At 53.8% G+C, this 22,047-nt stretch overlaps 1 protein-coding gene across 1 annotated transcript in view; it reads left to right on the top strand.

The window, feature by feature from the left end:
• Nucleotides 1–22,047, top strand: part of LOC147096269 (butyrophilin subfamily 3 member A3-like) — a 57,978-nt gene that overhangs the window by 19,110 nt on the left and 16,821 nt on the right. The window contains exons 2-9 of the mRNA XM_085975126.1: nucleotides 457–552; nucleotides 6,621–6,974; nucleotides 7,785–8,069; nucleotides 9,301–9,420; nucleotides 10,085–10,111; nucleotides 11,490–11,516; nucleotides 13,695–13,715; nucleotides 14,502–14,522. Coding sequence (XP_085831252.1) covers nucleotides 495–552; nucleotides 6,621–6,974; nucleotides 7,785–8,069; nucleotides 9,301–9,420; nucleotides 10,085–10,111; nucleotides 11,490–11,516; nucleotides 13,695–13,715; nucleotides 14,502–14,522 — 913 coding nt within the window. The 5' untranslated portion in view covers nucleotides 457–494. The remainder of the gene's footprint in view (nucleotides 1–456; nucleotides 553–6,620; nucleotides 6,975–7,784; nucleotides 8,070–9,300; nucleotides 9,421–10,084; nucleotides 10,112–11,489; nucleotides 11,517–13,694; nucleotides 13,716–14,501; nucleotides 14,523–22,047) is intronic.

Raw genomic sequence — 22,047 nt, 5'->3', positions numbered from 1 at the left:
GGCAGAGGCTGCCCGTCAGTGGGCGGAGGTCGGAGGCTGCCTGTCGGTTGGCAGTGGGTGCCGGTCAGATGGTGCCGGTCAGAGGGTGCCGGTCATAGGTCAGAGGGTGCCAGTCAGAGGGCAGTGGGTGCCGGTCAGAGGGCAGAGTTTGTTATTCATGAGTGCTGAATCTCCAAATCCAGTGTTGGGCGTTGCCCTCCTGTTACAGCAGAGCAATCGAGGGGTTGGGGGCAGGACCTGGTGCGAGCTCGCTGCGGCCCCAGCAAGTCAGGGCGAAAGTGTGGCCCGAGGCGGGTTCCCAGATGGAAGCTAAGGGGGCCCCTCCACCGCTGGCCAAGAACCGTGTCTCCCCCACCCTGTGCACCAAGGCCACTCACGGCTCATCGCAACCTCTGGTGTGGCTCGAGATTGAAGAAGGCGCATGTCGATTCCTAACGAAACCTCTTATTTTTTCAGGACCTTCACGGACAGGCTTCAGGTTCTTCAGTGAGAGGATGGAGCCCTGGGTCCTGCTTCTGATTCTTCTCCTCGGGATCCATTCTACACTGGCTGGTGAGAGACACCAATGCCCAAACATCTCAACCCCTTGCTTAATATTGATGTGTGCAAGGGGCTCGTATTTTGAACAAGTTCACTGTATTATTGCGTGTTCATTGCCTGCTCGCAGAGTAGGAGGTCCCTGATTGTGAAGAGGCAGCATTGTAATCGACTGAGTCTCCCCCTCCCCCTTTATTGCTAAACTCCACTTACTGAAATGTGCAGAAAGAAACATTTTGCATTTCTATAGCGCCTTTCACGACCTCAGGACGTCCCAAAGCGCTTTACAGCCAATGAAGTACTTTTTGAAGTGCAGTCACTGTTGTAATGTGGGAAACGTGGCAGCCAAATTGCGCACAGCAAGCTCCCACAAACAGCAATGTGATGATGACCAGAAAATCTGTTTTTAGGAGCTGGATGAGGGATAAATATTGTCCCCAGGACACCGGGGGAGAACTCTTGTTCGAAATAGTGGCCGTGGGATCTTTTACACCCACCCGAGAGGGCAGACGGGGCCTCGGTTTAACGTCATATCCGAAAGACGGCACCTCTGCACTGGGAGTGTCGGCCTGGATTATGGGCTCTCTGGAATCGGACTCGTACTCACGACCTTCTGATTGAGAGGCGAGAGCGCTACCCAATGATCTATTCCACCTTTTAACGTAGTAAAACGTCCCAAGGTGCTTCACAGGAGCGCGGTTATCAAACAAAACTTGACACCGAGCCACGTAAGATTATATTAGGACTGGTGACCAAACGTATGGTCAAAGAGGTAGGTTTTACAGAGAGTCTGAAAGGCAGAGAGAGAGGCGGAGAGGATTAGGGAGGGAATTCCAGAGCTTAGGGCCCAGGCAGCTGAAGGCACGGCCACCAATGGTGGCGCGATTAAAATCGGGGGATGCGCAAGAGGCCGGAATTGGAAGAGCGCCGAGATCATAGAAACCTACAGCACTGAAGGAGGCCATTCGGCCCGTCGTGCCTGTGACGGCTCTTTGAAAGAGCTCTCGTGCTCAGTCCCAGACTCCTTATTGTCCGTAACTCTGAGCTCCTTGTCCTCGAGGACCTGAGATTGCGGAGGGCTGCCGTGTTTCCAATGTTACAACAGCGACCGCACTTCATTGGCTGTAAAGCGTGTTGGGATGTCCGGAGATGGTGAAAGGCTGGATAGCAATGCAAATTCTTTCTTTAGATAAATGAAAGCTATTGTACTCCTAGGCCTAGAAATTGGGTTGGTAGCGCCGGCGCTGAGCGCCTAAAGAGACCCAGAATTGGGACGATACCCTATGTTGGGGCGGACGCTATGAAGATAGCGACAACTCAGATATTGACTATACATTTAGCGCCTGCGCTAGGTGTTTGCACGCGCCCGCGAGCGCAAGCAGTTCATGATGTCATTTCAGTGTGCAACGCCTTCTAGGATCGCCTGAGCGCATATTGGGTGGCGCCCGGAGCCTTAGCGCCCAGCGCTATTAGTGACAGTTCGAGGGAGGGCTAACAGGCCCTTCTCGGAGTAGGGGGGCGCTATTTAAAGGGGACAGCTCTAGTGCAGAATCTTCAGCCACTTGGCCTGCTCATTGCGATCGTTGCTAGAGAGAGTTGGCGAGCTAATGTGGAGCGGAGTTCTGGGAATTTAGCTTTACAGTACTTGGGTCCTTCAAACCTGTCCGAAGCACTTGCAGCACTACACCTAAAAGCCTTTTGACCAACTGGCATCGGAATGGGAGCTTCTTTGGAGGGCGACGGCCTCATCGCCCAGCACTGTGAAGGGGCAGAGAGACGGCGGGAGAGAGGGCCGGGATTGGCCAGAAGGAGGAGGGGCAATGGAGGTCGGCCAATCCGACGGGAAGCTGCGAGGGTCTTTAGGCAGCAGGTGACAAGCCTTGACATGTCGGAGGAGCAGTGTTTGGGAAGGCTCCGATTCTGCAGGGACATTGTTACTGATCTGTGCCACCTGTTTGGTCAGGATCTGCAGCCGCGTGAACGCTGCAGAACCTCTCTGTCCGTGATGGCTAAACTGACTGATGGCCTCCATTTTTATGCCAATGGATCCTTTCAGTCAGCCATTGGGGACATTGCGACTGTCGCTCAGGTTGCAGCCCACTGTTGCATCCGGCAAGTTACAGAAGCCCTTTATAGGCGAAGGCGTCAAATCATGACCTTCCCTCGGACCCTGCACAAGCAGGCGGAGGGCATGCAGGGTGTCGCTTCTATTGCGGACTTCCCCATGGTGCAAGGGGCGAGTGACAGCACAGACGTGGCTTTGAGGGTGCCATGCCATCATCCTTAGGACTTCCGCAACCGCAAGGGGTTGCACTCCCTCAACATGCAGCTGGTCTGTGACCACCGCCAAATCATCATGGCAGTCACCGCGCATTTCCCAGGGTGCAGCCACGATGCCTTTATCCTGCGGTTGACCTCAGTTTGTAACCTTTTTGAGGGGCTGCCTCGAAGACGAGGCTGGCTTACTGGGGACAAGGGCTATCCTCTCTGGCCATGGCTGATGACAACACTCCGTGTGGCCAACACCCCAGCAGAAGAGCTGATCAGCAGCGGCCATCAGGCGACCAGGCACAGTAAACAGCACACTATTGGTGTTGTCAAAAAGCGTTTCCAATGTCTGGAACATTCGGTGGGATCCCTGCAGTACTCGCCGCAGCAAGTGGGACACATCATCGTCGTCTGCTGCATGCTCCACAACTTGGCGAATCGACGCACCCAGCCAATTCCAGCTGTCCCTCAACGACCAGCAGAGCAGGCGGAGGAGGAGGAGTATGAGGAGGAGGAAGAGCAGGTGGAGGAGGAGGAAGAGCAGGCGGAGGAGGAGGAGTATGAGGAGGAGGAAGAGCAGGTGGAGGAGGAGGAGGAGGAGGAAGAGCAGGCGGAGGAGGAGGAGTATGAGGAGGAGGAAGAGCAGGTGGAGGAGGAGGAGGAGGAGAAAGAGCAGGCGGAGGAGGAGGAGTATGAGGAGGAGGAGGAGGAGGAAGAGCAGGCGGAGGAGGAGGAGGAGGAGGAGGAAGATGGAAGGGCTGCTGAAAGTGGAAGGGCCATACGTCAGAGGCTCCTCTGGACTCGTGTCGAGACCCCTGTGGCGGAATGATGAGAGTCTTCACTCCTGCGCACTTTGGATGTTTGTGGGCCTCTGAATGCCAGCATCACTGAAACTAGTCACATGCACCATGCCACATTGAAACTTCTGTTTATTGGCACAAAAGTCTTTCATTACAGCTAAACAACGTAATGTCAACAGAAACCATAACTTTCAAAATAACGGTGAACTGTTCGGCAAAGCCGTAAAACTCAACAAACCTTCTGCAAATATAACAACAGGTGAATTTGGACAAACAAACGTCTCAGCACCTCCCTCTACAACTGGCCCCTTGAGGGAGAACGACTTCTCTTTCGCGCCCGGCCCCTTCCCTCCCTGCTGCTCCTACGTAATTGGACCCCAGTGGCGGCCTCAAGGCTGGGGGACGCCTGCTGACTGTCTGGAAGCGCAGAAGCCCCTGAGGGACGGCCTGGCCGACCTCTGGGCTTGGAGGGTGCGGACGCAGGATGCTTGATGTGACCATGGCTGGAAGCAGTGTGGCCTGCAGGTGGTGGCAGCTGCAATGCAGGCGTCCCAGCGCTGGCATGTGCAGTGGTCTCCTGCCGAGAGAGGACACCTGCACCATGGTCGGACGACACACTGGCTATCTGAGGGGAGCGGCTCGGCTCATCCGCCACAATCGCATGCTCCACTGATTCCTGGCCTTGTATGGGACTGGAAGGGCCCGGGGTGATCCTAACTGATGCAGAGAGGGTGGCTACAGTGAGAGATCGCATTGCGTCAATCTGGCTGTGGAGGAGCCCAGCAAGTGACTGCGTGGCAACAGTGAGGACCTGTGTGCCAGGTGCCAGTGCTTCGTAGAAGGCCTGGACAGTTCTTCCCATTGCTTCGGACAAGCCAGGTGCCGACCGCTCCACTGCCTCGGACAAGCCCTGCACAGACCTTTCCAGGGATTGTCCGAAGCCCTGAACAGACCTTTCCATAGCCGACTCAAAGCCGTGGACAGTCCTCTCCATTGTTGCCCCAAAGCCCTGGAGAGTCCTCTCCATTGTTGCCCCGAAGTCCAACATACTCTTCGCCAATGAATCTATTGACTCAGGCATCTTCTCGACTGCAGCCACCAGCTCCGTGTGTCTGACCCGGGCCTGTTTGCTCATCTCAGCCAGGCGACGCACCTCATCTGCACTCTGTGCAGCAGTCATGACGACCTGCCTTGCCCTGCGGGGAGACGGTGGCCGAACTTGCCTATCCCCCGTGCGTTGCTGCATGCCGCTTGGTCCGGCAACTGGTTCATCCTCAGAGCCACCCCCGCTCCCCTCCAGGGGACTACTATCCCCAGTCTGCAGATGTCTCAGCTCCCCGGATTCTGCAACAGCTGGTCCGGATTCCTCCTGGTCCTCGCCTCCGGTGGCACTGGCACTGGCAGCTTCAGCGCGTTGAGCCCGAGTTGGTGCTGCTTCATCTGAAAGTGGGAGGTGGAAGAGTGGCTTTAGCAGAAGGACAGCTTTGCTGAAAGGCATGCCAGATTGCGGCAAGGCTCTGACATGGCTGCACCCTGAGGATGCATGCTGGCGGGGGGACCAAGTGGAAGGCAACAGGTGAAAAAGGTGAGAGTCTTACCCTCGCTGTCAGTAATGGGGTCGGCAGATGCAGTGGTCACTGGACCAGACAGACGTCCTTCAAGTATCTGGTGCACTCTCTCCTCCAGATCTGTCAGAGTGACCACTTGTGGAGGTCCGCCACCGGTTCGACGCTGCTCCTTCCGGATCATCGCCAGCTTGGACTGCAGGGGAAAGAAGGGGAAGTTCTGTAACATGATGCCTTGAGAGATCATCGCATGCCCCCCATGGTGCAAGAGCCCTTACATGAGGCCTTGAGACATCTGTCCATGTGTGTGCCCAGAAAGGGCCATGGGTGCATACTGACAGATGGCCATTGGGGCATCATTGCAGCAGGGTGCCCGAAGTCAGCTGCAGATCACACAGAATCACACACACACAGAAACCCCACAGTGCAGATAGAGGCCATTTCGGCCCATCGAGCCTGCACCAACACATATCCCACCCGATCCCCGTAACCCCTACACCAACACATATCCCACCCTATCCCTGTAACCCCACGTATTTAATCCCCCTAACACTAAGGGTCAATTTATCATAGCCAATCAACCTAACCCGCACATCTTTGGACTGTGGGAGGAAACCGGAGCACCCGGAGAAAACCCACGCAAACACGGGGAGAATGTGCAAACTCCACACAGACAGTCGCCCGAGGCCGGATTCGAACCCGGGTCCCTGGCGCTGTGAGGCAACAGTGCTAACCACTATGCCACCGTGCTGGAGGGAATCAGAAGATTGCTAAACCATCACTCACCCTAACGATCCGTGTGAGGTCGTTGAATTTCTTCCTGCACTGAACAGGGGTCCTGGTTGCCATGCTGCTGGAGTTCACCCTCACGGCAACCTCCCTCCAAGATCGTCGGTAAGCCTTCTGATTCAGCCTCTTACCATTATCCGGATACAGGACCTCTCGACGGTGCTCAACTGCAGCCACCAAGTGGTCCAGAGCCTCAGTGCTGAAGCGCTCTGCTCTCTGTTTAACCTTCTCCATGCTGAACAAGTTTGTACCGCCAGACAAGGGCGAGCGCCGAATCTGAGGCCTACAGGGCGTTGGGTGTTGAAGCTCAGGCTGACTGACCCACCCCTTTAAGAGCCGGCCGGCGCCTGTAGGTCTCGTGCTTTCCCGTAATTGAGTTCACCTGCGCTGCGCCCGTCCGCGTCGATATTGAGTAGCGCCTGAACTTTTGCGCCTTAAGAGCACCGTGCAATGGCTGAATTAGCGCCTCAATCCCCTTTGGGGGCGATGCAGCCCAATATCTCGCCAGGCAGCGATAACTTTCGTCTGGCTATAAACTTAGCGCATCGCCAGTTCTAACGCCTCAAGCGAGGCTATAGCCAATTTCTAGGCCCTGGTTTTTAATGAACGGATTAACGCTCGTGTCGTCTTCTCTCGCCCCCCCCCACCCCTCCCCCACCAGATGTGTTCAGGGTGACTGGGCCCGAAGCGCCAATCGTAGTCATGGTTGGCGGGGTCGCTGTGTTGGACTGCCAACTGGTCCCGGAGAAGCCCTCGGCTGACATGGAGGTGCGGTGGGCGCGGAGCAACTCGAAGCTGCACACCCCTATCCTCCTGTATCGCTTCGGGCAGGACATGGTGGAGGAGCAGGACGAGGCCTACAGGGGGCGGACCGCGCTCTTCAAGGATGAGTTCAAGCAGGGGAACGTCTCTCTCCAGCTGAAGGACGTCCGGCTGCAGGACGAAGGCGACTACCTCTGCATGGTCGAGCACCGCAAGATCATTGAACAAGCGTCTGTTCAACTGAAAGTCGCCAGTAAGTTACGCCTGTCACTAAAGGACCCTCTCTCTCTCTCTCTCTCTCTAACTCTCTCTCTCTCGCCCTCCCCCCTCGCTCCCTCCGTCCCCCGTTCCCCCCTCTCTCCCTGTCCGCTCTTCTCTCTCGCCCGCTCCCTCCGTTCTTCCCCCCTCTCTCCCTGTCTGCTCTTCTCTCTCTCCGGTCCCCCCGCTCGCTCCCTCCGTTACCCCCCGCTCTCCCCTCTCTCCCTGTCCGCTCTTCTCTCTTGCCCTCCCCCCTCTCTCCCTGTCCGCTCATTTCTCTCGCCCTCTCTCCCCATCCACTCTGTTCTCTCGCCCTCCCCCCTCTCTCCCAGTCCACTCTTCTCTCTTGCCCTCTCTCCCTGTCCGCTCTTCTCTCTCTCCGGTCCCCTCGCTCACTTGCTCCGCTCCCCCCTCTCTCTCCCTGTCCGCTCTTCTCTCTCTCCGGTCCCCTCGCTCACTTGCTCCGCTCCCCCCTCTCTCCCTGTCCGCTCTTCTCTCTCTCTGGTCCCCTTGCTCCTCCCCTCTCTTGCACCCCCCCCCATCCGCTCTTCTCTCTCACCGCTCCCCTCGCTCGCCCCCTCCGTTCCCCCCTCTCTTATCCCTTCTACCCTCTCTCCCCTCTCTCGCCTTCCCCCCTCTCTCCCTGTCCGCTCTTCTCTCTCGCCGCTGCCCTCGCTCGCTCCCTCCATTACCCCACTCTTTCCCCCACCCCCCTGCTCCCCTCTCTTCCCCCCCCGCTTATACCTAACATAACCGTAGCTCGATTGCACTCCCTCCCGGTGACTGACCACCCTTCTAACCGTAGGTTTGGGTCTCCGGCCCGCGATACGATTGGATGGATACCACAAGGCCGGAATCGGGATCCAGTGTGACTCATCTGGCTGGTACCCGGCTCCCATGATGCACTGGGCAGGCGGGAACGGCAAGAACATGACGGCCAAGGCCCAGACCACGACTACCAGGAGCGCAGACGGCTTCTACAGCATGTCCAGCACTATCGAGGTGATGAGTAGCTCCTCCAACACCTTCAAGTGTCTGGTTCACAGCCCCATCTTGAAACGTTCGGAGGAGTTTAGCATCCACATCCCAGGTCAGTAAAGCAATATACATTCAATGGCACAGTTTTAAAGAGAGTGCAGGAACAGAGGGACCTGGGAATTAATGTGCATAGATCCCTGAAGCTGGTGGGACATATTGAGAGAGTGGTTAACAATATGGGATCTTGGGCTTCATAAATAGAGGTATTGAGTACAAAAGTAGAGAAGTTATGCTGAACATTTATAAAGCACTGGTTAGACCACAACTGGAGTATTGTGTCCAGTTCTGGTCACCACACTTTAGGAAGGATGTGAAGGCCCTCGAGAGGGTGCAGAGGAGATTTACCAGAATGGTTCCAGGAATGGGGGATCTTAGCTACAAGGACAGGTTGGAGAAGCTGTATTTGTTTTCATTAGAGTAAATGAGGTTGAGGGGTGATTTGATAGAGGTGTACAAGATTATGACGGGCTTGGATAGGCTAGATGGGGAAAGGCTGTTCCCACTATTTGATGGTACAAGGACTAGGGGACACAGATTTAAGGTTTTGGGCAAGAGATATAGGGGGGATGTGAGGGAAAACTTTTTTACGCAGCGAGTGGTGAGGACCTGGAATTCGCTGCCGACGGAAGTGGTGGAAGCGGAGACACTCAATGTTTTCAAGGGGAGACTGGATAGGCACTTGAGTGACATAAACTTGCAGGGCTATGGGGATAGAGCGAGGGAATGGGACTGACTGGATTGCTCCACAGAGAGCCGGCACGGACTCGATGGGCCAAATGGTCTCCTCCTGTGCCGTTATGACTCCTGATCGCCATCTAATGACACCCCCCCCCACCGCCCAGATAGAAAGAGTATATTGAATGAGGACAGGATCAAGCTCGATTGTAAAGTGCCCCCTCCCAAGTCAAATAGCCTGCTGGCACTCATTGTCTACGCTCATAAGTGGGCGGGGGACAAGGGGCCAGTTACTTGGTCGATCAGTGCCCAGTTACAAATCAATGCCTCGGGAGAGGGAGGTTAAAAAATTGTGGGGGGAGGTGAGAGCAGATGGGCTAATCTAAAAATGGATTCCCACCGTGATGACAATTCGTGGAAAATAAGCCGCTGAGTTCTCCGTGAATGCGAAAGCACAGCTGTGCGCTTCCATTTATCTCCCCGCTTTCTAGTGCGGAGTGGGTTTTGTTGGCGGCACAACGAGCCTGTGTGGGAGCGACTCGCGGGCTTGGGTTCGGAGCCGGGGTCAGTTTAATAAATGGAGGCCTTCCTTCTGCTTCTACTTCCAGATGAATTCTTCCCCCGGACGTCAGGATTCCTCACCGCTTTCATCCTGTTTTTACTCTTGTTCCTCGGATTACTTGCGGCAGCAGGGTACTTTTATCTAAAAAAGTGGAAAGATATTAAAGGTACGACGCACTGGCCGCTGATCATTCTCTTGTCACCATTTTGAGAAAAGGTGCCATTTTGAGGAAAGGGGCGCCATTTTGGGGAAGGGGCGCCATTTTGAGGAAAGGGGCGCCATTTTGAGGAAAGGGGCGCCATTTTGGGGAAGGGGCGCCATTTTGAAGGAAAGGATGCCATTTTGAAGGAAATGGATGCGATTTTGAAGGAAAGGGACGCCATTTTAAGATTTGAAATGGAAAAGAATTGCCCCGGTTGAATTAAACAGAGTTAAATCGTGACAACTAAACTGTTTTCTGTAATGGGATCTTCAGTACTTGAGTTCTGAGGAGAACACCACACTTGGGGACAATTCTCGAGGGGGAGGGGTGGGCGATGGGGAAGAGTATGATCCAAGAACTGCTGACGGAGGAGCTGTGAATTCAGTCAGTGACGGGAGATTTTCATGCTCAGTATTTTGGAATACACTTCCTGATTAAAGGGATGCAGCTTTGCAACAGAATAGTGCGTTGTGCGTTTATAGTGGCATAACGCTGCTGTCCTGATTAAACAGTGCGTCACCCACCTTTCCCAAGGGCAACTAACCAATGTACATTCTATTATTTTGTGTGTGTGTGTGTATATATCGAACAGTCCACCATATGTACAAACCTTTCTGTTCTCTTCCAGTGCTCCGTAGCCGCCCCACAATCAGCGGTAAGTAATACTCGGCACAAACATTGCTCCTGCCACCTTTTACCTTTGACCTTTTGAGTTCTTCATCACACGTATAACCAGTGGGGAAAAATAGTCAGTAAAATCATCTGTCGCTTTTCCTAAACGTTTGGACCGCGTGATTGAGCCAAACGCTGTTTTTATTCCACGGGATTCCAGGATCTTTGGCAATGTTTATCCACCACCCCATTTTTCCGTGAAATATGCCAAACCAACGCCCTCGGTTCTCATTTGCGCAATCTTAATCGGAATTACCATTGAGGTTATCGGTCAGAGTTCTGCTGGTTATAATTCCGGGACTAGCAGCACACTAGGAGTCTGAGAGTTCGAATCCCAGCCAAAGGCAATTTTCGAAACTGAATTCAATAAATTTGTGGAACAGTTAAAAAATTGATTGTGAAAAGTTGTCGGGTCGTTGTAAAAAAAAAACACCAGCCAACCGGTTCGGTAATGCCGTTTGGGGGAAAGGGAGTCTAGACCCACCTAGCCAGTCTGGCCTACACATGGCTCTGGTACCACACTAGGGTAACTAGGGATGGGCAATAAATGCCGGCCTTGCCAGCGATACCCACATCCCGCGAATGAATAAGATAAAAAAGGTACGAGCTGCCAAACTCCCGTTTACCCATCACCGCCTGTGCTCGCTTGACCAACATTGGCTCCCGGTCCGGCAACGCCTCAATTTCTCATCCTTGTTTTCAGATCCCTCCATTGCCTCACCCCCTCCCTATCTCTGTAATCTCCTCAAGCCCCACAACCCTCCGAGATCTCCACGCTCCTCTAATTCTGGCCTCTTGCGCATCCCCGATTTTAATCACTCCACCATTGGCGGCCGTGCCTTCAGCTGCCTCGGCCCTAAGCTCTGGAATTCCCTCCCTAAACCTTACCTCTCTCTCTCTCCTCCTTTAAGACACTCCTTAAAACCTGATGTGCCATCAATAACTCAAAGACAAGGAGTTTAAAGGATTCAACTGAAGGCTTTTAATCACTAAGAACATTGCATGTCTTTCCACATCGGGTTCGTCTGATAGAATGATTCATACAGCTCTTGAGACCTTTATATGACAAAAGACAGGGGCGTAGCCAATACACACAATAGGAAAAAGGGGGCGGTACACACAATACAAAGCAGGTAAAACACAGGGGCTGATGAAGGCATATATTTCATCACAAAACCTACCTCTTTGACCAAGCTTTAGGTCTCCTGTCCTAATATCTCCTTAAGTGGCTCGCTGTCAAATTTTGTTTGATAACGCTCCTGTGAAGCGCCTTGGGATGTTTTACTACATTAAAGGCACGGTATACATGCAAGATGTTGAGGACAACCAATCATTGAACCTTGCCTTTCTTTTTATTGTAGAATTCAAAGCTACAAAGGAAAATGAAGGTAAGAGGAGTAACCCTGTCCCAGCTCGTGTCGAGAGTGGCCCTTGAGTCTGCCAGATGCTCGTGTCCGAGTATCCAGGAACCTAGAGCTTTCCAGAGTAGTGGTGTAATAAATCGGGCACTGTGTAGAAAGCTGCAGTTGTACAGGGCCTTGGTGAGACCACACCTTGAGTATTGTGTGCAGTTTTGGTCTCCTTATCTGAGGAAGGATGTTCTTGCCATGGAGGGAAAGCAGCGAAGATTCACCAGGCTGAAAACTGGGATAGCAGGAATGACGTATGAGGAGAGATTGGGTCGATTGGGCTTATACTCGCTGGAGTTTAGAAGAATGAGAGGGGATCTCATTGAAATTTATAAAATTCTAACAGGACAAGAGAGACTAGATGCAGGAAGGATGTTCCCGATGGTCGGGGAGTCCAGAACCAGGGGTCACAGTCTAAGGATAAGGGGTAAGCCATTTAGGACTGAAATGAGGAGGAATTTCTTCACCCAGAGAGTGGTGAACCTGTGGAATTCTCTACCACAGAAGGCAGTAGAGGCGAATTCATTTAAATATATTCAAGAAGGAGTTAGATATATTTCTTAAGGCTAAAGGGATCAAGGGATATGGGGAGAAGGCAGGGACAGGGTACTGAATTTGGATGATCAGCAATGATCTCATTGAATGGCGGAGCAGGCTCGAGGGGCCGAATGGCCTACTCCTGCTCCTATCTTCTATGTTTCTATGTTCCAGAGCGTGGAAAATAAAGGGGACACCAAAGCATTGCGTTCTAGGGTGTCCAGTAGTATGTAATAATCCGGAGACGCGAGTTCAAATCCCACCACGGCAGCTGGAGAATTTAAATTCAGTTAATTAAATAAATGTGGAATAAAAAGCTAGTATCAGTAATGGTGACCCATGAAACTACCGGATTGTCCTAAAAACCCATCTGGTTCACTGACGTCCTTTAGGGAAGGAAATCTGCCGTCCTCCCCTGGTCTGGCCTATACGTGACTCCAGACCCACAGCAATGTGGTTGATTCTTAACTGCCCTCTGAAATGGCCTAGCAAGCCTCTCGGACAAAGTCAGCACTGTGGGAGTACCCTCACCACACGGACTGCAGTGGTTCAAGAAGGCAGCTCACCACCACCTGCTCAAAGGGCAATTAGGGATGACCAATAAATGTTGGCCTTGCCAGCGACGCCCACATCCCATAATCGAATAAATAAAAAGTAAAAATGTTCCCGCGACACTGGGTTCCAGGCTACCCCATGAAGTCAATGGGGCACTGGGTTCGAGTGTGCCCCCTGTGGAGGGTACTCACTGTGAATCTAACACTGAAAGGGCCATGCTTGCTGATATGACTCAGTCCATTAAGTGGTGGTTGTTCCATTGCCCACCATTGCTATCCCTCATATGGAGGAGTCCAGAGGAAGGCATTTACAACTTCTAATTCTAATGTATCGGCAAGGCACAGGTCAGGAGTGTGATGGAATACTCTCCGTTTGCCTGGATGAGTGCAGCTCCAACAACACTCAAGAAGCTCGACACCATCCAGGACAAAGCAGCCCGCTTGATTGGCACCCCATCTACCACCTTAAACATTCACTCCCTCCACCACCGGTGTACAGTGGCTGCAGTGTGTACCATCTAAAGATGCACTGCAGCAACTCGCCAAGGCTTCTTCAGCAGCACCTCCCGAACCCGCGACCTCTTCCACCTAGAAGGACAAGGGCAGCAGATGCATGGGAACACCACCACCTCCAAGTTCCCCTCCCAAGTCACACACCATCCTGACTTGGATGTATATCGGCTGATCCTTCATCGTTGCTGGGTCAAAATCCTGGAACTTCCTCCTTAACAGCACTGTGGGAGTGTCTTCACCCCACGAACTGCAGCGGTTCAAGAAGGCGGCTCACCACCACCTTCTCGAGGGCAATTAGGGATGGGCAATAAATGCTGGCCTTGCCAGCGACGCAAATATCGCGACAATGAATTTTGAAGAAGTGTAGGTGGCAAACAAGGAAACAGTAACTGTGCTTGGCGCAAAGGCCTCTTGTGGGAATTCGAGGGGTTGGAGGAGTGGCTAATGATTTAATTGACTAACGGAAGGCTCAGTGCCAGCCCACGGGCACTAGGCCGAGACCTCGGCTCATTACTCTGCTCGTTCTTGACGTCTCTTTTCTTTAATTTTTCAGCTGAGGTGGCGGCCGATGTTGGTGAGTTTCCAGATAGAAACACTTGACTGGACACTTGAGCTAACTTGTATCAACGTCACCGGGAGCAGATCTCTTCTTCTGTTGCTTTTTCCTCTTTCCGCTCCGCTCCCCAAACCATGGAACAGCCCGTGGGTCAGCTGACTGTAACTGTGTGGGTCAGCGCCGTTGAACAGAGTATGGGCTAACGTACCACACTGGATGGGCGACGGAATGGCTGTGTGCTTCCCGTTCTCCACCTGCCGATCTCCCGAGCTCTTTGGGGGAGTGGGGAGAGGTTAAGCGGGAGATACGGGGCTGTCCCACTAATCAGACAGAGTTCAAATGGAACCTCTGCCGCACCCCCCCCCCACCCCCGGACGTCTCCTAACATCCTCACCTCCCAGGCAGAGAACGGTTCACAGCAGCCTCTCTACAGGCCCTTGTGATGGCCGTAACCATGTAAGTGATCTAAGGGCTTCCTTATCCAGGGGATCGGGTACCATTGTGGGGTGCTGCTCGTCGCTGTGGGTCAGGCCCCAGCTCAAATCTAGGCCAGAGGTCAGGCCCAGGCCCGAGGTCACGCCGGAGGTCAGGCCCAGGTCCGGGGTCAGGTCCAAGGTCAGGCCCGAGGCCATGCAGGCCGGAGGTCCAGTGCAGGCCAGAGGTCAGTCAGGGTGAAAGATCATCCTGCCTCTCTGTGGGTAATGAAAACCCCAATCGATCCAGTTTCTGTAGATTTGTAAGCTCAAACATGAACATTGTTTCTCCACTATCACAAACTAATTTGCCTCTTTTGTTTTCCTTCAGGTAATGCCAAAGCTAATTTAAGTAAGTTGCTCTCGGTTCGGTGTGTGAGGGGAGCTGATTTGTTTTCTCACTCTGTCTCTCTCTCTTGGTTTCTCTCAGCCTCTCGCTTCCTCGCTATCTGTCTCACTCTGTCTCTGTCTCACTCTGTCTCTGTCTCTGTCTCACTCTGTCTCTGTCTCACTCTGTCTCTGTCTCACTCTGTCTCACTCTGTCTCTGTCTCTGTCTCACTCTGTCTCACTCTGTCTCTGTCTCACTCTGTCTCACTCTGTCTCTGTCTCACTCTGTCTCTGTCTCACTCTGTCTCACTCTGTCTCTGTCTCACTCTGTCTCTGTCTCACTCTGTCTCACTCTGTCTCTGTCTCACTCTGTCTCACTCTGTCTCTGTCTCACTCTGTCTCTGTCTCACTCTGTCTCACTCTGTCTCTGTCTCACTCTGTCTCTGTCTCACTCTGTCTCTGTCTCACTCTGTCTCACTCTGTCTCTGTCTCACTCTGTCTCTGTCTCACTCTGTCTCTGTCTCACTCTGTCTCACTCTGTCTCTGTCTCACTCTGTCTCTGTCTCACTCTGTCTCACTCTGTCTCTGTCTCACTCTGTCTCACTCTGTCTCTGTCTCACTCTGTCTCTGTCTCAGTCTCACTCTGTCTCTGTCTCACTCTGTCTCACTCTGTCTCTGTCTCACTCTGTCTCACTCTGTCTCTGTCTCACTCTGTCTCTGTCTCACTCTGTCTCTGTCTCACTCTGTCTCTGTCTCTGTCTCACTCTGTCTCTGTCTCACTCTGTCTCTGTCTCACTCTGTCTCTGTCTCTGTCTCACTCTGTCTCTGTCTCACTCTGTCTCTGTCTCTGTCTCACTCTGTCTCTGTCTCTCTCTGTCTCTGTCTCGCTCGCTCTCTCTGTCTCTGTCTCTGTCTCACTCTGTCTCTGTCTCTCTCTGTCTCTGTCTCTGTCTCACTCTGTCTCTGTCTCACTCTGTCTCTGTCTCTGTCTCACTCTGTCTCTGTCTCACTCTGTCTCTGTCTCTGTCTCACTCTGTCTCACTCTGTCTCTGTCTCACTCTGTCTCACTCTGTCTCACTCTGTCTCTGTCTCACTCTGTCTCTGTCTCACTCTGTCTCTGTCTCTGTCTCTCTCTGTCTCACTCTGTCTCTGTCTCTGTCTCACTCTGTCTCTGTCTCTCTCTGTCTCTGTCTCGCTCGCTCTCTCTGTCTCTGTCTCTGTCTCACTCTGTCTCACTGTCTCTGTCTCTCTCTGTCTCTGTCTCGCTCGCTCTCTCTGTCTCTGTCTCTGTCTCACTCTGTCTCTGTCTCTCTCTGTCTCTGTCTCGCTCGCTCTCTCTGTCTCTGTCTCTGTTCCCATGGATTGGAGGGTAGCTAATGTTACCCCACTATTTAAAAAAGGTGGTAGAGAAAATGCGGGGAATTATAGACCGGTGAGCCTGACATCGGTAGTGGGGAAAATGCTAGAGTCCATTATAAAAGATGGAATCGCAGAGTACTTGGAAAACAGTGACAGGATCGGACAAAGTCAACATGGATTTACAAAAGGTAAATCGTGCTTGACTAATCTGGAATTTTTTGAGGATGTAGCTGGTAGAATAGATAAGGGAGAACCAGTGGATGTGGTGTATTTGGACTTTCAGAAGGCTTTAGATAAGGTCCCGCATAAGAGATTAGCGTGTAAAGTTAAGGCACATGGGATTGGGGGCAAGGTACTGACTTGGATAGAGAACTGGTTGGCAGACAGGAAGCAAAGAGTTGGAATAAATGGCTCTTGTTCCAAGTGGCAGGCAGTGACTAGTGGGGTATCGCAGGGATCGGTGCTAGGACCCCAGCTGTTCACAATATATATAAATGATCTAGACGAGGGAACTAGATGCAATATCTCCAAGTTTGCAGACGACACAAAGCTGGGTGGCATGTGTGCTGTGAGGAGGATGCCGAGAAACTCCAGTATGATTTGGACAGGTTAGGTGATTGGGCAGAAGCATGCAGATGCAGTATAATGTGGATAAATGCGAGGTTATCCACTTTGGTGGCAAAAACAGGAAGGCAGATTATTATCTGAATGGCAATAGATTGGGAGAAGGGGAAGTGCAACGAGACCTGGGTGTCCTTGTGCACCAGTCGCTGAAGGTAAGCATGCAGGTGCAGCAGGCGGTTAAGAAGGCAAATGGTATGTTGGCCTTCGTAGCGAGAGGGTTTGCGTACAGGAACAAGGATGTCTTGCTGCAGTTGTACAGGGCCTTGGTGAGACCACATCTTGAGTATTGTGTGCAGTTTTGGTCACCTTACCTGAGGAAGGATGTTCTTGCCATGGAGGGAGTGCAGCGAAGATTCACCAGGCTGATACCTGGGATGGCAGGAATGACGTATGAGGAGAGAGTGGGTCGATTGGGCTTATACTCGCTAGAGTTTAGAAGAATGAGAGGGGATCTCATTGAAATTTATAAAATTCTAACAGGACTAGACAGACTAGATGCAGGAAGGATGTTCCCGATGGCCGGGGAGTCCAGAACCAGGGGTCACAGTCTAAGGATAAGGGGTAAGCCATTTAGGACAGAGATGAGGAGGAATTTCTTCACCCAGAGAGTGGTGAACCTGTGGAATTCTCTACAACAGAAGGCAGTAGAGGCCAATTCATTAAATATATTCAAGAAGGAGTTAGATATATTTCTTAAGGCTAAAGGGATTAAGGGATATGGGGAGAAGGCAGGGACAGGGTACTGAATTTGGATGATCAGCCATGATCTCATTGAATGGCGGAGCAGGCTCGAGGGGCCGAATGGCCTACTCCTGCTCCTATCTTCTATGTTTCTCTCTCTGTCTCGCTGCCCCTCTGTCTCGCGCCCCCTCTGTCTCGCGCCCCCCCGTCTCGCGCCCCCCTGTCTCACGCCCCCCCGTCTCGCGCCCCCCCTCTGTCTCGCGCCCCCCTCTGTCTCGCGCCCCCCTCTGTCTCGCGCCCCCCTCTGTCTCGCGCCCCCCTCTGTCTCGCGCCCCCCTCTGTCTCGCGCCCCCCTCTGTCTCGCGCCCCCCTCTGTCTCGCGCCCCCTCTGTCTCGCGCCCCCCTCTGTCTCGCGCCCCCTCTGTCTCGCGCCCCCCTCTGTCTCGCGCCCCCCTCTGTCTCGCGCCCTCCTCTGTCTCGCGCCCCCCTCTGTCTCGCGCCCCCCCTGTCTCGCGCCCCCTCTGCCTGGCGCGCCCCCTCTGCCTGGCGCCCCCCCCTCTGCCTGGCGCCCCCCCTCTGCCTGGTGTCCCAGCCTCCCCTCTGCCTGGCGCCCCCGCCCCCTCTGCATGGTGCCCCCCGCCCTCCCCTCTTCCTGGCGACCCCGCCCCCCCCCGCCTGGCGCCCCTGCCCCCCCACTCTGCCTGGCGCCCCCCCTCTGCCTGGCGCCCCCCCTCTGCCTGGCGCCCCCGCCCCCCTTCTCTCACTCTCGTGCCCGCCCGCTCACGCCCGCCCGCGCGCACCCGCCCTCTCGCTCCCGCGCTCGCCCTCTTTCGCGCTCTCTCTCTCTCTCTCGCGCTCTGACTCTCTCGCTCTCGCGTTCTCCAATTCCAATTCCAATTAAAATGCTTTATTGGCATGAAAGTTTACAGAGAACCATATTGCCAAAGCTTACATAGCAAAAAGGTACAGTTTTCCAACATTCTGTAGGTGTCAATCGATTTGACATTTGTTGGGTACATACAATATTACTTTTAAACAATATTAATTTTAAACAGTCTTTGTACTTCATTTGGTACGTTCAATATTAATTTTAAACAGTCTTAATTTTAAACAGTCCTCAGGTTGTGACATGTTGTTACATATTTGGCCCCAAGGTATGGTCTGTCTCCTTCTCCTAGGACTAATCTCAATTTTGACAGATCATCCAATTCCTTGAAATCTGGGGTTGTTTGGCTTAGCTTGTTGAATAATATGTTTCTTGATGTGTTGAATTTTTCGCATTTTAGGAGGAAATGCATTTCTGTTTCAACCTCGCCAGCCAGACATTGATCGCATATTCTATTCTCTCTAGGCTGCCAGGATTTCTTGTATCTGCCTTTTTCAATTTCCAGTTGGTGGTCGCTTAGTCTGTACCTGGTGAGGGTCTGTCTCTGTTTTGTGTCTCTGATGGTCGTGAGGTAGTCTGCCAGTTTATATTCTCTTTTTAGGGCCCGGTAACATTCTAATCTGCTTTGGCTTTCGGTTATTTTGTTCCAATGTTCCAGGTAGGTTTCTTTGCATTTTTTAATGATTTGGTTCACTCGGATTGGTGTTTGGACGGCTGTGTTGGTCTGGGGCTGGTCAGGGTCCGGCTGAGTACTTAGTTTCCATAGCAGCTGACTCAGGGGACTCTTTTCTGGGTTTAGCTCTTGGGTCTGAAAGGCTTTGAAATGAAGGGTGTCTGGGGAGCTAGATTTGAGGTGATTTAGGAAGTTTAGTGCTCGTTTTTGGATGTTTATTATCAGTGGGTATCTGCCTAGTTCGGCTCTGCATGCATTTGTTGGCGTTTTCCTTTGGGTGCGAAGGATGCTTCGGCAGAATTCTGCATGTAGGGCTTCTATTGTATGTTTTTCCCATTTAGTGTAGCTTTGGTGATTTAGCGGGCCCCATACTTCACTACCGTACAGTGCAATGGGCAGGATTATGCTGTCAAATATTTTGAGCCAGATTTTGATTGGGATTTGGATGTTGTAGAATTTTCTTTTTATTGCATATAGGGCTCTTCGGGCTTTTTCTTTTAGTGCATTCACTGCTATGCTGAAGCTCCCTGATGCTGTAATAGTTAGACCAAGGTAGGTGTAGCTCATAGTGTGTCCTATAGTGATATCACTGAGGGTAAACTGGTATTTGTTTTCTCTCTCTCTCTTGCTCTCGCGTTCTCTCTCTCGCGCTCTCTCTCTTGCGCGCTCTCGCTCTCTCAAGCTCTCTCTCTCGCACTCTCTCCTCTCGCGCTCTCTCTCACTCACGCTCTCTCTTGCGCTCTCTCTCGCGCTCTCTCTCTCTAGCGCTCACTCTCGCGCTCTCGCTCTCTCTCTCGCGCTCTCTCTCGCACTGTCTCTCGCGCTCTCTCTCTCTCTCGCGCTCACTCTCTCTCGCGCGCTCTCTCACGCTCTCTCTCTCTCGTGCTCTCTCTTTCTCGCGCTCTCCCTCTCTCTCGCGCTCTCTCTCTAGCGCTCTCTCTCGTGCTCTCTCTCTCTCTCGCGCTGTCTCTCTCTCTCGCGCTCTCTCTCGCGCTCTCTCTCTCTCTCTCTCGCGCTCTCTATCTCGCTCTCTCTCTCGCGCTCTCTCTCTCTCGCTCTCTCTCTCTCGCACTCTCTATCTCGCTCTCTCTCTCGCGCTCTCTCTCGCTCTCTCTCTCTCGCTCTCTCTCTCGCGCTCTCTCTCTCGCTCTCTCTCTCTCTCGCGCTCTCTATCTCGCTCTCTCTCTCTCGCGCTCTCTCTCTCGCTCTCTCTCTCTCTCGCGCTCTCTCTCTCGCGCTCTCACTCTCGCACTCTCTATCTCGCTCTCTCTCTCTCTCTCGCGCTCTCTCTCTCGCACTCTCTATCTCGCTCTCTCTCTCTCGCGCTCTCTCTCTCGCGCTCTCTCTCTCTCGCGCTCGCTCTCTGTCTCCCTCTCTCGCGCTCTCTCTCTCTCATGCTCTCTCTCTCTCGCGCTCTCTCTCTCGCTCTCTCTCTCGCGCACTCTCTCTCGCTCTCTCTCTCTCGCGCTCGCTCTCGCGCTCTCTCTCTCTCGCTCGCTCTCGCGCGCGCTCTCTCTCTCGCGCTCGCTCTCGCGCGCTCTCTCTCTCGCGCTCACTCTCGCGCGCTCTCTCTCTCGCGCTCACTCTCGCGCGCTCTCTCTCTCGCACTCTCTCTCACGCTGTCTCTCTCGCGCTCTCTCTCGCGCTCTCTCTCTTGCGCGCTCTCTGTCTCGCATGCTCTCTCGTGCGCTCTCTCTCACGCGCTCTCTCTCTCGCGCTCTCTCTCTCGCGCTCTCTCTCTCGCGCTCTCTCTCTCTCTCGTGCGCTCTCTCTCTCGTGCTCTCTCTCTCGCGCTCTCTCTCTCTTTCGCGCTCTCTCTCTCGCGCTCTCTCTCTCTCGCGCTCTCTCTCTCTCGCGCTCTCTCTCTCACGCTCTCTCGCACTCTCTCTTGCGCTCTCTCTCGTGCTCTCTGTCTCCCTCTCTCACGCTCTCTCTTTCGCGCTCTCTCTCTCGCTCTCTCTCGCTCTCGCACTCTTTCGCTCTCTCGCTTTCTCTCTCGCGCTCTCTCGCGCTCTCTCTGTCGCGCTCTCTCTGTCGCGCTCTCTCTCTCGCGCTCTCTCTCTCGCGCTCTCTCTCGCGCTCTCTCTCTCTCGCGCTCTCTCTCTCGCGCTCTCTCGCGCTCTCTCTCTCGCGCTCTCTCTCTCGTGCGCTCTCTCTCGCGCGCTCTCTCTCTCGCGCTCTCTCTCGCGCTCTCTCTCTCTCGCGCGCTCTCTCTCTCGCGCTCTCTCTCGCGCTCTCTCTCTCTCGTGCTCTCTCTCTCTCGCTCTCTCTCTCTCTCGTGCTCTCTCTCTCTCGTGCTCTCTCTCTCTCTCTCGCGCTCTCTCTCTCTCTCGCGCTCTCTCTCGCGCTCTCTCTCTCGCGCTCTCTTCGCGCGCTCTCTCGCGCGCTCTCTCGCGCTCGCTCTCTCACGCTCTCTCTCTCGCGCTATCTCGCGCGCTCTCTCGCGCTCGCTCTCTCGCGCTCTCTCCCTCGCGCTATCTCGCGCGCTCTCTCGCGCTCTCTCTCTCGCGCGCTCTCTCTCTCGCGCTCTCTCTCTCGCGCTCTCTCTCTCTCTCGTGCTCTCTCTCTCGCTCTCTCTCTCACTCGTGCTCTCTCTCTCGCGCTCTCTCTCTCTCGCGCTCTCTCTCTCTCGCGCTCTCTCTCTCTCTCGCGCTCTCTCTCTCGCGCTCTCTCGCGCGCGTTCTCGCGCTCTCTCTCGCGCTCTCTCTCGCGCGCTCTCTCTCTCGCGCTCTCTCTCTCGCGCTCTCTCTCTCCCACACGCTCTCTCACGCTCTCTCGCGCTCTCTCTCTCTCTCGCGCTCTCTCACGCTCTCTCTCTCTGGCGCTCTCTCGCTCTCTCTCACGCTCTCTCTCTCGCTCTCTCTCACGCTCTCTCTCGCGCGCTCTCTCGCTCTCTCTCTCGCGCTCTCTCTCTCTCTCGCGCGCTCTCTCTCTCTCTCGCGCTCTCTCTCTCTCGCGCTCTCTCTCTCTCTCGCGCTCTCTCTCTCGCACTCTCTATCCTGCTCTCTCTCTCGCGCTCTCTCTCTCGCGCTCTCTCTCTCGCGCTCTCTCTCTCGCTCTCTCTCGCGCTCTCTCTCTCGCACTCTCTATCTCGCTCTCTCTCTCTCTCGCGCTCTCTATCTCGCTCTCTCTCTCTCTCGCGCTCTCTCTCTCACGCTCTCTCTCTCGCACTCTCTCTCTCTCTCGCGCTCTCTCTCTCGCACTCTCTATCTCGCTCTCTCTCTCTCTCGCACTCTCTCTCGCGCTCTCTCTCTCGCGCTCTCACTCTCGCACTCTCTATCTCGCTCTCTCTCTCTCTCTCGCGCTCTCTCTCTCGCACTCTCTAT

The sequence above is a fragment of the Somniosus microcephalus genome, unplaced genomic scaffold (genome assembly GCF_052327205.1).
Source record: "Somniosus microcephalus isolate GS21.2 unplaced genomic scaffold, FLI_Smic_1.0 unresolved_chr1, whole genome shotgun sequence".
Classification (NCBI taxonomy): domain Eukaryota; kingdom Metazoa; phylum Chordata; class Chondrichthyes; order Squaliformes; family Somniosidae; genus Somniosus; species Somniosus microcephalus.
This window is presented reverse-complemented; position numbering and strand designations above follow the sequence as displayed.